Source organism: Gasterosteus aculeatus, chromosome 7 (assembly GCF_964276395.1).
Source record: "Gasterosteus aculeatus chromosome 7, fGasAcu3.hap1.1, whole genome shotgun sequence".
Taxonomy (NCBI): Eukaryota; Metazoa; Chordata; class Actinopteri; order Perciformes; family Gasterosteidae; genus Gasterosteus; species Gasterosteus aculeatus.
This window is the reverse complement of record NC_135694.1, coordinates 25,039,095-25,053,538: the sequence shown is the minus strand read 5'-3', so window position 1 is coordinate 25,053,538 and position 14,444 is coordinate 25,039,095. Positions and strand designations below refer to the sequence as shown.

Below are 14,444 nucleotides of genomic sequence, written 5' to 3'. Positions count from 1 at the left end.
CATGTCCTTTTCTACAGAACGTGTTAAAGAAAACTGACAACCTTAGACTCCTGCGTCCATCTGTAGCTGATCCACCGATGGATAGGAGGGATACAACATAATACTTGTAACATTATAAACATATTCAGTGAGGAGAGGTGGGTTTTGTAATGAATGTAGATTGTCACACGCACACTGAATTTTGAAATGCATCTGGGGAAATAATCCTAATTGTTGTGTAGATTAAAGTCTGAGCGCCCGGGTCGCGCGCACACCGTCAAGCCCCAGCCATGCATTGTGTTTTTACGAATCTTACGGTGCAATTACCTGTCCTTCCCTCCCCTGACAAAGTTGCGTGGGCAGAAAAGCTTCTGTTAATCATGAGCTCCATTTTCCCACTTCCAGGTAGAGGCCCTTTACTGTGCGAGGCAGCTGCATTAGCACACTTGCCGAAAGATCCCAATCCCGCATTATCATAATTATGGCCGAAAAAATTCATCATTCTCCATCTCTCCCTTTTTTTTTTTTAGGTAAATGTCAATTTTCAGCTCCACTTGATGACCCTGCAGCCCTCCACCCAATACAAACAATGAAAAAGAAAGCTTATTCAATGGAACAAAAGCCCAACCGCGTGCAGTCATCGCCTCTTCTCTTGGCAGTTTGTAGGAAGAACCATAAGTGACAGCATGCCCCAACCTCCTCCAGAGGGTTCCGTTGAATTTAATGTACATTACAGTAAGAGTGTGTTTGCCTCTGTGCATGTGTGTGTGTGTGTGTGTGTATGTGTGTGTGTGTGTGTGTGTGTGTGTGTGTGTGTGTGTGTGTGTGTGTGGTAAAGAGGCACAGAGTGCATAACAGAGGGAGAAATGGAACTGTGAGGTGTGTGTTCTCCAGCGTGTGTATTCCATTAAATGTAAGCACTATGTACCCGTGTTAATCTACGTGAGTGGCCAAGCAGGCAGCGGAGTGTGAGTCAGTGCGGGGGTGCGGACATGGAGTGAGTGTAAGGGGCCAACTAATGCTGAGTGGCAGTTGATAATGCCACACCGTTATATCAGCATCTGCCCCCCCCCCCCCCAGGCTGCCGGAGCCTGCTGCTGCTGTTGCTACCATCAAGCATTTCACAAGACACGCGCACCCATGAACGCACAATGACATGACTACCTACCAAACACTCAGCATTCTGCAACAAACAGTTCCTTGCACAAAATCTAATCAAACAGAGGTCATGTGCCGCCTCAAGCCATCGTAACAAATTACTACTTCATCTAATGTGTGCATATCTCGGCCGCCAACACAAAACAATTATTTGCACCCACAGAGACAGTCGACACCCATTTCGAAACGGAAATAAAAACGCCATTTTAGTTTCCCGGTGGAGGGTGAGCATGTGACACAGGACTGCGTAATTGCTGCGGTGTCCCAATAAGCTTTTACATGTTAAAATTAGACATCAAAGTGGATATTCCTGTTCATCCGCACCTTATATTTCTCTAATCAGATAAGAAATATCAGGAATCTAACATTCACATCAGTGGAGCGTGACATTTTGAATCAGGCCGCACAATAATGAATGAATAAAGTCGGCCTCACGTGATGTCTGCAGCTAATATCCAATTAACCTTAGAACAACGCTGATAATATGGAATCCTGGCTGTGGTTAACCGAACGTACAGTGCAAGTATTAACCGAGCACACACAGACAAAAAAAAACACAATCACAACGTGTGCACATCCACGCGCACACACACACAGTAAGACACGCGCACACTTTGAAATGAAATCCGTGATACAGTGGGAAATAAACCTGTATGAGGACTGACAGCTGAATTTAGTGGCACACAAGGACGGGGCGGAGACTTGGCACTGATAAATGAAGTGCATGGAAATGAGCGTGGATTCAACATTGTGTATTAACTTGATCCTACACTATCCAGCACATGAATTCCAGTGATGTCTACAAGAGAGCGCAAAATCAGACACACTGTAGCTGGATACTCACTTGCCCTTGAACCATAAGGTACGAAATGCTCCATCACAACAGACCTTGTGAATCACTGGTTGTCAGTGGAAGTGGTTTTTATTTTATAATAAACACAGCAGAAAGTTGGGAAAAGAACGGAGGTGATTTCACATGAGTGGGTCATATAACTGAAGCATCCCTCTACAACGGAGAGTTGTTTACTTCAGGGAGCCTTTGATTATTTTCCTGTTTCAGGCATGACGAGTACAAAGCCTTCGGGAAGATTTGATTTTGCACCTCTACTTTTCAGCAAAGCTGCATAATTTCACTTATTTACTTGGTACTCATAAACAAGGAATTAGAGTTGGATAGCATACAATATATTATTATGAAAAATCTGTTTGCATGCATTGATTGGTGGGAACACTTTAAGGGTACAAATCCAGTTTTAAGCAAAGCACAACGAATGCATGAGTCATGATGATTAACTGAATCATAAATGAATGCTGGATGCATCATGGTTAATTGTGAACTTTTATTGAGTCACTATTGAGTTGACGTTCAATTTATCAAAGGCCATTGCATTGTTATTCGCAGTTTCCACATATATCACAAACTTACCTGGTTGAGTTCATACTTATCATTTTCATATTTCATATTCACATTCATCATCATCTGATTCTTCAATGCAATTCATGCTACAATAACCCCCCCGTCCCACCTCCTATTGTGATGAAGACGATTGCATCGGACTCCCATCAAACCACATGTGATAGGTTCTTCTACTAATCACATAATATCCCATTTGAATCCCATAAAATCAAAGGGAGTTAATTTCCCAATGGCAAACCACAAGGAATCACGATCCTGCGTTCAGTCATGCGCTAAATCACTGTGAGTCACTGAAGAATTGTTCTTAAGGGTACCGATTAGGACACAAATGGTTACTCGCTCGTGTCTTTGTGGTGCGGTATGTTAACAGTACAATGTGCTGCTGACAGATGGAGAGCAGCCAGAAATCCTACGAGACAGGGGGTGGAACATTGTGCAATCCCTGGAAATTGAGCAGAAATTGAGAAGCAAAGCGCTGCTCCCCGTGGCCCGTGAGCCATGTAGCCGCAGAGGATCAGACAAAAGCCTGACAACAAAGCTGCAAGAGAAATCCTCCCCTGGAGTGCGCACCACTTTCCTGTCGGCCGCCGCAGATGCAAGTCATTGATTCTTCGGAGCACGTCACTCAATGACCCTAATTGATAGCCTGTGAATGAGGTCACCCATATATTTTTTTTCACTCCTAGCCCCCCGGATCAAGAGGGCCGAAAGGGTGAAGGAAGGATGGAACAAGGGAGGAAGAAGTAACCCACTAACCTTTAACATGCAAGAAGGAAAATAGCTGCACACCAGCTCTAGCTCTACAATTTTCTCTTTTTCATTGAGGAAAAGTACTATTTCATTCATGCCATTTCCGTTCATTCATCAGCTGGGGCCAGCCTAGACTCACAGTCCCATCTCCACGCCAACATTCTTATCAATGAACGTGACGTCAGCACTGCCAGCAGCTGAGGGGAGGGAGAGGGGTGGGGGGGGCTTATCACGTGGTTCGGTGAGGGGTATATACAATAAAGTTGCGCTGACAGTGGGGCTGAAAACATTCGCCAAATTGTACATTAGCACCAGGGCTGCTGCTATACAAACTCACCGCACAACTAAATAAAGATCCGCCAGACTGTTTTTTTTCTCTTGATGTTGGCCACAAGCTGAAGAAAGAGAGAGAGGGGGGGGGGGAATATATCAGGTGATCTACATGAAATAATCTTGGCTTTAACCGCGTTGTGTCTCACCGCTTTCTCACCCCCCAGTGGGACTCCAGGTAAGTGGAACGAAATCTCATTTTGTCATGTTGTCATCGGAATCAGATACGGCTGAACGATTGTTAATGTTATTTATCTCATCGTTAATAATTTCAGATTTTTCTTTTCTGTAAAAAAAAAAGGATTGTGTGGAAGAAATCTCAACTTAATTAACAGAAGTCATCTTTTGCCACAACGGGGCAACTGTTGTCTAACTAAGGAGTGTGCAGCGACGGTTTCATATATAATATATTTCTTTTTGTGTGAAACATTTTTCATTTTTTCCATTGAGTAATATTTTCAATCATCTTCCAAAATGTTTACTTTTATAATTATTAATACATTGAGAAATTAACAGTGTTATGCGTCATTTTAAACAACAGTAATATGTATAATAATAATAATGCATAATTGTAACAACAAAAGAACTGTAGAAAATGTTCGAAATCATTTCGAGCGTCTACAACGCGTGTGGAATTGTGTCTCAGAAATACTACTGTGTGCAGCTGCTGCTCGAGAGACACGGGAAAAATCGGTCATTATTTTTCAAATGTGAATATAACAAAATTGCCCATTTATGAAGGTTGTAAAAGAGATTAAATCGTTTGTTTTTCAATTCTAATTAAGTGATAATCTAAATTCCAGCTTTGGTAGGCCAGCTACATTATTATGGGGATTTTGATTGTTGCTGTTTCCACCTTCCTTATTCAGTTTGTAAAAAAAAAATGGAAATAGTTAAAACTGTGGCTGCACGCTGTGCTGCCCAAACGCGTGCTTGTCTGCATTCCACCAGTGGCACAGAGGAGAAACCTGCCCACACCGCACAAGGACAAAGCCGCGTTACTTACTGAGTGCTTCCCCCGGTTCCCTGTGCATTAAAAAAAGGCTGTATCCTGTAAAATGTACCATCCAGCTCATTTACGGTTTTGGATGGATCACTCAGGTACCGCAGGGTTAAACAGCTCAACCGCAGCCAACAGCTTTACGCATGGCTTCCTCGTGCGTGCGGTCTTTGTGCCGGCGTCCTGGTCACATCGCGTTGAGGCATGGACTACCAAGACCACAGGCAACACACAGACACCGCGCAGATCAATTTGTATGTGCTACATCTTTACTGTGAAATAAGAGGGGTTTGCGCTTAAAATGGCAAGTGCATGCGTTCTGGTTACGTTGGATTGGAGGATGAGGTGAGATCATTTATTTTGGAAATGCCAGAAATTCACACTGTGGATTCGATTCGTGCATTTTTTGTTTTACTGTTATAATAGTTTACTTGGCTATATGTGTCAGAAGACTAGAAACACGACAGCATACATCCATTTATCCGCGCGACGGATAGGTGCTGACTGGGTTCAGGCAAAAAAAAATGGCTCACGTGTAGGTTCGAAGCGCAATTTCTTACATGCAAATTCCACCTTACACTTAAAACACATGAGCAATTTTATGTCGAGAGACGGTCGGTGTTTTCAGATTTACACTTAAATGGCAAACACCGGGCGAATAAGAAATATTAACTAGATTTTGATTTTTACATCATGCACCTACAGGATTTTTAAAAAAAATGTAGAGGGAGAGAGAGAGAGAAGCGGGCAACTTTCTTTGTTGAATTTGGCTCGGCTCATTAGGTTGCGTTCAGAGGCTGCTTTGTTCTCAGACCTCCGTGGTAATTGCTTTCGAATGGTGGCTACATGGTATACATATTTATTTATATATATAATGATGTCTTATCTTATCATCATATGTCATTTTAGGACTGGCCTATTAAAACAGCTGTTTATCATTTAAATGCCCTGCGCTCATATCGCCAATTCCGTGTAATCATGCATCCATCTACAACACCAGTGAATCCTCTCTCATGTGTCTTTTGTCCTTCTCCCTCTGCCTTCTTCCCTTCCTTTCCTTCTTCAGGTGCTTAACCTCCCTCCTGCCAGTTCTGCATGGTCATGACCTGTCATCACGCCCCTTCCACATCCCACCTCGTCCTATTGGTCCTGCTCCTTGTCACTCCGCCCCTGGCTGGGACCGCCCCTGCGTGGGTCGAGGGAGGGGCAGAAGGGGGCACCCGGACAGACCTGAGAGAGGACAACCTCGGCCCCTTTCTCTCGCCCCCGCCTCTGACCCTCTCCGGCCCTGACAACGGTTCGTTAGACCAGGGCCCGGGTCAAGACGACCAATCAGATAAAGGGATGGACCCTATGCAGGTGCTCGCCGTGCTGTTGGAGGCTCTGGACCACCCAGAGGAGGGAAAAATCTATGCCAGTAGAGACAGAGTTTTGGAAGAGGATGAGAGTCAGAAACTGCCCTCCATTGAAGGCGTCGCGGGTGGTGAGAAAAGAAGAACGGGGGAGACAGAGGGACAGAGGGGGGTGGAGGAAGAGGGGCGAGGGGCTGATAAGGCAATTGAACAGCTAATTGTAGGCCATTTGACAGCTGCTCAGGGGGATGGCTCAAAAGAAAGGGATGAGGAAGATAAGACCACAAGGTCAGAGGAGAATCAAGGGTGGTCTGGGAGGGATGTGCGAGGCGATAGCGTGAACAAGGAGGAGGAGGAGGAGGAAGATGAGGAGCAGGAGGACGGTCATAGTTTGGAAAGTTTCCTAAAGAACGCCAGGCCAAGGACCCCCTCACTGGGAGATGATCCATCTCTGCGGCGCAAAATAAGAGGCTACTTCCAAAACATTGACTTGGGTCTCCAAGATAATGAGATCCTGCCTCCTCTGAAGGGCTACAAGGCATACAACACTCAGCTCGCGCGAGCCGGAAAGAAGCTGCACTGGGAGGAGAACCAGGACCGCAACCGACCCTCCGACGGCGGCGGCGGCGCCGGCAACTTCATGGATGAGTTTGAGGATGAAGGAGAGGAGCTGCAGGAGGAGATTGAGGAAGAAGAAGAGAGCCTCTCCCACATGCAAGAAGAGGCGAGAGCGCGAGCAGAGAAACAGGAGGTTCTTCGCCAGCAGGAGGAGGCGGAGCGTGCCAGAGAGGAGGAGCAGAGGCTGGCAGACATCGCCTCCGACATGCTGCTGCAGTACATGGGGAGGAAGCAGCAGTCCTACATGAAACCCCGGCAGAAAAGCAGCCTGGGCCCCGCCAGCAACACCGCCGAGGACAAGCGCTCCGAGGAGGTCGTCGCCGACGAAGACGACGTCGACCAGCAGATGATCGACAGGCTGATCGAGATCAGCAGCAAGCTGCACCTGCCCGCCGATGACGTGATCGAGATTATCAACGACGTGGAGGAGAAGAAGAAGAAAAGGAAAGAGCTGCAACAATTACCGATCAACAGCAACCCTGTTGCCCCGCGCTTCAGGCCTCTGGTACCTCCTCCTCTGGCTGCTCCACCCATGTACCACTACACCGCCTCGAAAAACCCCAAGAAAGCCCCTTATAGGTACAACAAGTCCAACAAGAAATGGCACAAGGACAAGGTCTTGTCCTATAAGAAGGACTATTGGTATAAGCCTCAGAAGCAGCTTGACTACTGGTATAAACCCCAGAAACAGTTTTTAGCCTTCCCCTCCTACCCATACTACCAGAAGCCATATCGAGCATACTACCCGGTTTATTTCCCATATCCCAAAGCACAATATTATGGCAAACCCTCTCCCTCCATAGAACAGCCGTTCGGCCCCCAGGAACTCGACTTCCAGCCCCCGAGGCGCAGGCACAGGGCCGGGGGTAAGAACCGCGGACAGGGCTGGAGGCAGCAGCCGGCGCCTCGCCTGCCGCTCAGCCCTTATATCTCTAACTACATCCTTCCCCACCCACGGACCTACCAACCCCTGCCCCCGCCCAAACCAATAACCCCACCCAGGAGAGGGAGGCGACCCCCGTACTACTATCAACAAGTCACGCCGGGAGATGACTACGAGGAAGACGGGCTGGTGCCTCAGTTGGACAGTGAGGAGGAGCTGGAAAACTTTATTGAGAGGATCTACATGAAACGTAGAATGTATTGAGAGACTTTTTGGACATTCGTCGGATCAGACGGGCTGGCCAGAGGTGGGATAGATATTCAGTAGCTGGAGAAAAGCTAAAAGAGAATGTGGGTCGGGGGTAAGATTCAGGGGGCGACGGGTTTTGAGCCTGAATGAAATTGAAGGGTCTTGGTGTGAAATGTTTGATTTATGTTGTTTTACTCATTTTATTTTTACTTTCTCGGTCAGGGGGAGGATGAACGGTCCCAGTTGAATCTCCCTGTAACCACATTAGCCTCTTGCTCAGTTTACATTTTGAAACAGAACATACCATGGTGTATGTCCGCCTCCATTCAGGTCAATCTCTGAATCTCTTACATTGTTCAGAGGGAACACACACACACACACACCGACTTATAAGCACATTTTTGACACTTTCACAAGCAAATGGGCCCATTTTCAAAGAACCATGTTTACAATATCACTTGTTTTATATTCTGTATGTCTTATTACAAAACTAAAGTAATTCTCAAATATAAAAATAACAACACTGCCATTGTCAATTCTTCAATGAAAGTATTTTTTTTGTTGTTATTTGATGTTTGTAGTTTCCTGTCCTATTGTCGATTGGATCAACTTGTAACAATTTGCAAACGTGCCAAACAAACACATATAGACATTTCAGTTTTTCAAAAAATTCAGATTTTTTTCCTTTCAAGCTCATGGTTTTAAAAGGGAAAAATCACACTGCATAATATTATCATCACAACCGATCCTAAAAGAGAAACCCTGTGGAATCCAAAAGCACAAACTGAAAACACTAAACACTTCCAACCTGGTGGTCAAAGAATGTTTATCATTCTCTCGATATTTGTGGATCCACCAGTTCACCTTTGACTTCTGGGACTCCTTGAACTTTTAGGAGTCATTTTTATCTTCCTCACCTTCCCCAATTGTTCATCTCCAATTACTGATAAAGTGACATCCTCACTCACTTTTTTTAGGGGTTTTTCACATATTGTTCTTTTTGCCATATTTCTTGAATCCTGTAATTATTTTGTTTTTTTTTCCTTTGCTTCCCACCAAAAAAAGGATACTTGAAATCACAATCTATTTAGCGGCTTTTTAAACCGAAAGCCAACAAGAGGCTACACACGTTTTTTTTCTCAGAAGAATTTCATTGAAAAGTTTCAGGCCCGGGGAGTCAGGGATTGTGCTTAAAACCGTTAAATGCACGTCTTTCTACTTGCATCTTAAAAAATGAACAAAAAAAAATAAACAAAAAAAGAGAAAAAATAAAACAGTAAAGGAAAAATCCAGATGGTTGTTTTCTCTGAATAAACTGTGAACATTAAAAAAAAGAAATCTCAAAAGGAGGAAGGCCACTGTGTCCACAGTGAAGCCATCTGTCTTGTAAAAGGAGAGTGTTGTTGTTGATGTCACCTTTAGCATTGTAACATGTACAGTGTGAAATAAATATGCCCGTGCAATGTGTAAATAACAGCATGATGATTACTAGTTTTGCTATATGAAAAAAAATAAAGGTAATTATTTTATTAAAGTTCAGTTTTTTAATGGCTTTTTGGCGAGTGCTATGTTGTACTTGTATACAAGCAAATATAAGAACACTTCAGTAGCAAATCCCAAAACACAGAAGAGGAAGAGAATCGCTTGAAGCTTATTGACAGCGTCGCTCATAGAAGTTAAGAAAATTAAGAAAACCTAGAGGGTGTTGAATAAATTCCAAGACAGTCAAAAATGAGAATGGAGGGGAAAAAAAGAATGGAAATAAAAAAGGGGGAGGAATAACCAAAGAATGAAAAAATTTAGAAGGGAGGGAGGGAAATGGTAACTGCAGTGATTGATGAGTCACGTGATTGGTGGATGAGTCATCCATCTCCACACTTTACTGCGCAGGGCCGTGTGCGCGCACACACGTGCACGCGCAGACGCGCGCACGCACACCCTCTCTTTTTGAGCTGTATAGTAATTTAGCTTCTGGCATTCAAGATAAAGATTGAGTCGTGTTCACCCTGCCTCCAGCCGGCCGATCAGCCAATGGAAAGGTGTTTGATAGATAGGTTTGAAAAAAGAAATAAAAAAATGTTAGACCATATCTTGTTTCCACACCTCCTCTTCACTCTCACATCACTAAGGCAATATGCCCTTGTGCTATAATTCCTTAAGTGCTTTTGGCTTCAGCCCTTTTGGCATCAAAACAAACCTGACATATGCAGTCAGCACACAAACACAGTGATTAGCAGGCTGTCAACACGGTCAAATCGCACACACCATCTCACCAAACTGCTTACTAGCTGATTGCAACGTTACCTTTGATGGCTCGTTGAGTGATTCTTGGACACAATGTTATGAATGCAGATGTATAATTATAGCTTCTACCTTCAGTAGATCTATCTGGATGTTCACAGACTGATTGTCAGAAGGAAATTAAGTTTATTTGTTGTGCCTATAGTGATATCATTATCATTAAAAACAGCAACGCTAGCATCGGCAGAAAGATGGTAGCCGCTGGCAGCCACAAAAGTACACATGTTTTCTGTATTGCTGGTATTGAAAGTATTAGTTTGACATTATCAACACCACTCACATGTCTTTAATTATTAATATTACTATAATATAATTTATCATTATTCTACATCTAGATTTTCCCGTTATTTCTGTGACAGGACAACACCTCGTTTCACGTTTCAAAGTCACCTCATGTGGTGCCTTGAGTAGGGGTCAGTAGGAACTAGAGGCTTTTTATTTGAAAATGAAAGTAAAAAGATAAAGGGTAAATCAAGCGTGTTGATTTAGAAAGGTTACCAGACGTAAATAGCCTGCTGCTTCCTCCTCTCTGCATTAACTGCTACTAGCATAAGGCCCTAATTGGACAGCACATTTTGCTTGTGGAAAATGCAAGAATACCTTTTCATTGACAGAGCGTGCCAACATTAAAAACAATTGCTGAAAAAGCCTCCACAGGGCCAAAATAACCTCTGATATGGGATCCACCCATTCCTGAGGGAAATATGGCTCCGAAGCTGTTAAATGGTCCTGTATGTTCACTGCCTAGTTTTCGGTGCTAAGCAATTATTGTAAGTTGGACTGAAAACAGCTGTCTGCTGTGTCCAAAAACAGGCGAGGGTGAACCAAAACAGGTTGTACAACTCACTCACGACTCAAAACAACATCAAAACGCTGCCAGCTGTTGCGCTAAATACCGCTACCATCAGTAACGTCACAACGTACCGCGGGTAGCACCATCCATCGGCTATCATGTTGGATCTGCCATTCTGCAAATCTAACACAAGAACAGAAAGGAATCGGCTCCTTCAGAGGTGCCCTCAAACAACAAGGGCTTACGTCTTGGTCCTGGGTCTTTAGTCGGTCTCTACGAGCTGCTGTGGGTAATTTAGACACCGGCAGTGAGTAATGACCAAATCAATTCAGAAGGCACAGTGTCATCCATAGCAACAGGGGTCAACCCCTTCCAGTCATCTGGCAACCAGACACCAATGAGAGTCTTTGGGGCTGTGACTCAACGTGGGACTTCATGTGATTCAGCACATGATAACTGTACACTTCAGGGTATGAAGGAGCTCTTGTTAATTTTGGGCATTTCATGTAAAGCTGTCCTAAGGCCAGTCTATTGATATTTCTATAGCGAGAACTTACAATTACGCCGCTCGATGATTGCTGCATTTGTCCCCAGTTGGTTTGAACTGTATATTGAAAAGGTTTAATGAAGCCAATGTGCTACATGTAGGACTTTTAATGTCAGGCGCATCATGTTGGGGTTGGAAAGGTTCCAAACAGGAACCCAAATGCAGACAGTAGACAAAGCAGCGGAAGGATTTTTGTTATCGATTAACAGGCTTCCAGAGTCCAAATGAAGCAGGTCTCTTAAAGCGAAAACCAAAGAACAGAAACAAGGAAAAGAAATATCAACAACTCACTGTAAAAGCACCGTGGACACATCTAACAAAACCACCATCAAGGCAGGCAGGAAAACACAGCGAAAAGGGGAGTGATCTGAAGCAAGATGAGAACAATATAAAATAGGAAACACTTACATGAATAGTATCGTATAGTAAGTACATAACCTCATTGAGAGAGAGACTCACCCATTGGCTTGCAACGGACAATAAATAATACACAATGACTTGTGTGAAGTCGGTTTGTTACATTATAGGATGTCTGAGAGAATTCATCGATAAAGAAGATGAGGCTGAGCACATACGCTCTGACACTGTGGTCCCCGCAGTGGATTTTCACACCCTGTTGCTCATGAAAAGTCTTCCGTCGCACCTTTCTGCAAGCGGAGGAGAAAAAGAGCATTGTTGAGATGATGCTATTTACACTCTCACATTCATATTTCAGAAATATGCAACACAATAGACCTTTAGAAATCTCAAGCACATTGGGATAAATGTGTGGGATAAAAGCTTTGGATCCCATTACCATCATTAAAAATAATAATTCCAAAAGCATCCAAATCTCACAGGAACAAGATGTGGTAGGTATCCAGCTCCAGGCCCAAAAGAGTCAGCAAACCAATTCCTCTGTAGTGGCACCAAGAAGCCCGATGCAGAACCACAAGGAGAAGTGTCCGCCATTTGTAGTGTGAATGTTTCAATTTACATTTTTCAGCTGTAATTACTAAAACATGTGCGAGCTCTTGGTGATTGGCTCGAGATTGATGTCAATTGAATTCATTGAATTGAATAAATTTGATTATTTTTCATAGTTCATAGTTTGATTCAATGGTTTAAAATGTTCTCTACATTACTGAAATGTAACAGTAGCATATGTTTTAACAAGAATAGGTTAGTTTTGCAGGATATGAGAATATAAAGAAAAGTCAAGACATGACTATCAAAAGTATCCAACCAAAATGACAACTAGCAAACATTTAGAAATGAATACCTCTATTGGCCAAAATGTTTTAGTTTTAGTTTCCCAAAATAACATAAAGAAGAAGTTGTCCAAGTGGTTGCAAAAACATTAATAGAGGATTATAAAATATCTTCTATAGATATGAGTTGCTCGGATAGTGAAGAACTCTCCCACTCAACGTTGCTTCTGACTCCAACCGTTTTTTCCTCTTCATGTCCCTCTCCTCTCCATGTTTGATCCATTTGTTGTTGTTCATTGTTAAACAACCATTGTTGGACACAATCTTAGCCACATAATATGCTTCATCAACCAGGCTTTCACCAGCCATTAGGACAACAGAAGCAGAGCTGCAAAAAGGCCTCTCCCTTGAATACGCATCCGTTGTTTATGATCTCTGCAGCCCTCGTATCTTCGCTCGCTCCTTTCATCTTGTCCTCCCCGTCCTTTATGCCGGTCTCTACCCTCGTCCCCATCGTCTCCCCTTTTTCCTTCAATTATCCATGCCCCCCACTCCTCCTTAATGCTCCCTAAAACCCAATCTTCCTCTCCTTTTCTTCTGTATTCTTCCTCCATTTCTCGTTTTGTATGCAAGCCCCAAGGGAGAGAGATGGGTGAAAAGCACTCTCTCTGCACCACTGTCACAAAAGACTGGTGAGTCATCGCCACTTATGTTCCCGTCTCCCTCCTCCCACAAAAAACACACACACGCACACACACACATACAGGAAAAACACTCCAATGACTCCTTACCTGCCGTGCATTTACAGGGAGACAAGACAGACGCACGAATCCGCGCTGACGGACGAACACACACGACACATGCACCCATACACGCACACACATTCCACAGCTCTTACCCTGAAATTATAACCCGAGTCACATCATTTAGTTAAGCATTGTGGTGGAGAATGGCTTTCATTCATGTATACTGCTGAGCATATTTTACAGGATTGTGTGGAGTTTGTATAGAGGAAACTCACGTCAATGTAGAACGAAATAGAGGGCTATTCATGCAAGAGATGCTCCCGGACTGTAGGGGCGACTAAATGAAATAAATGATGCACAAAATGGACTAAAGAGGGAGTTAAAGAGGGAAAAGAAGAAGAAGAAATTCCCTGGAGAAGTGTTGTGGTTTTGCTCTTGTTAGTCTGCATATGGTTTGTGAGCCACGAAGGAACGGTTCTTCCTCCATCTGCTGGAGGAATGTGTCACTCACAAGGCTGTTGTGTTACTGCTGTGTGCACAAGATGGCAGTTCTGGATGAACACGATGTAGCCAACAAAATGATCAATTTCAGTCACTGAGTTACACCTGCACCGCTTATCCTTGGAAGGTCACATTCACGCACCTACGGGGAATTTAGAGTCATCAAGTCAACGAGACTAATGACCAAAATGTCTTTGGACTGTGGGAGGAAGTACACGGAGTACACGGAGAAAACCAACGCAGCCATGGGGAGAACATTTAAACTCCACACAGAAAGGCCACTGAGTGGTTTCAAAACGGCTTTCTTGCTCTGAGACGACAGTGTTAACCACCACAGCACCATAACGCCATAATAAATTCACCAGCCTAATTATTTCAGCTCTAAACCATTTAATGATTAGAAAATATTCAACAAAAAAAAGTGGATGTAAGGAAAATTATCAAATGTTTGTGAAGTGTGTTACCCTGAAGTGTTATTTTGAGTGTAAAAAACAAGGTTTGTAATGTTGATAATGAAGTCAATAAGTAAGTCCTGGTATCAACATCTGTAAATTGCAGCTATGAGGATGCGATTCCATGGAGTTGTCGGACATTTTCTACAAGTTGAATTTTTCCACATATGTGTTTGGT

At 43.6% G+C, this 14,444-nt stretch overlaps 1 protein-coding gene across 2 annotated transcripts; it reads left to right on the top strand.

Annotated features, from left to right (window-relative positions):
- The first annotated feature begins 3,527 nt into the window (after positions 1–3,527).
- On the top strand, positions 3,528–9,270 carry LOC120822479 (uncharacterized). Of its 2 annotated transcripts, none has more exons than XM_040182203.2 (2): positions 3,528–3,812; positions 5,701–9,270. In XM_040182203.2, exon 2 carries the CDS (start codon positions 5,730–5,732, stop codon positions 7,749–7,751), a length of 2,022 nt encoding a protein of 673 aa, XP_040038137.2. In that variant the 5' UTR covers positions 3,528–3,812; positions 5,701–5,729; the 3' UTR covers positions 7,752–9,270. The 2 variants fall into 2 exon arrangements, with proteins under 2 accessions (XP_040038137.2, XP_040038138.2); XM_040182204.2 differs by lacking the exon at positions 3,528–3,812 and adding an exon at positions 4,172–4,979.
- Positions 9,271–14,444: the final 5,174 nt, after the last annotated feature.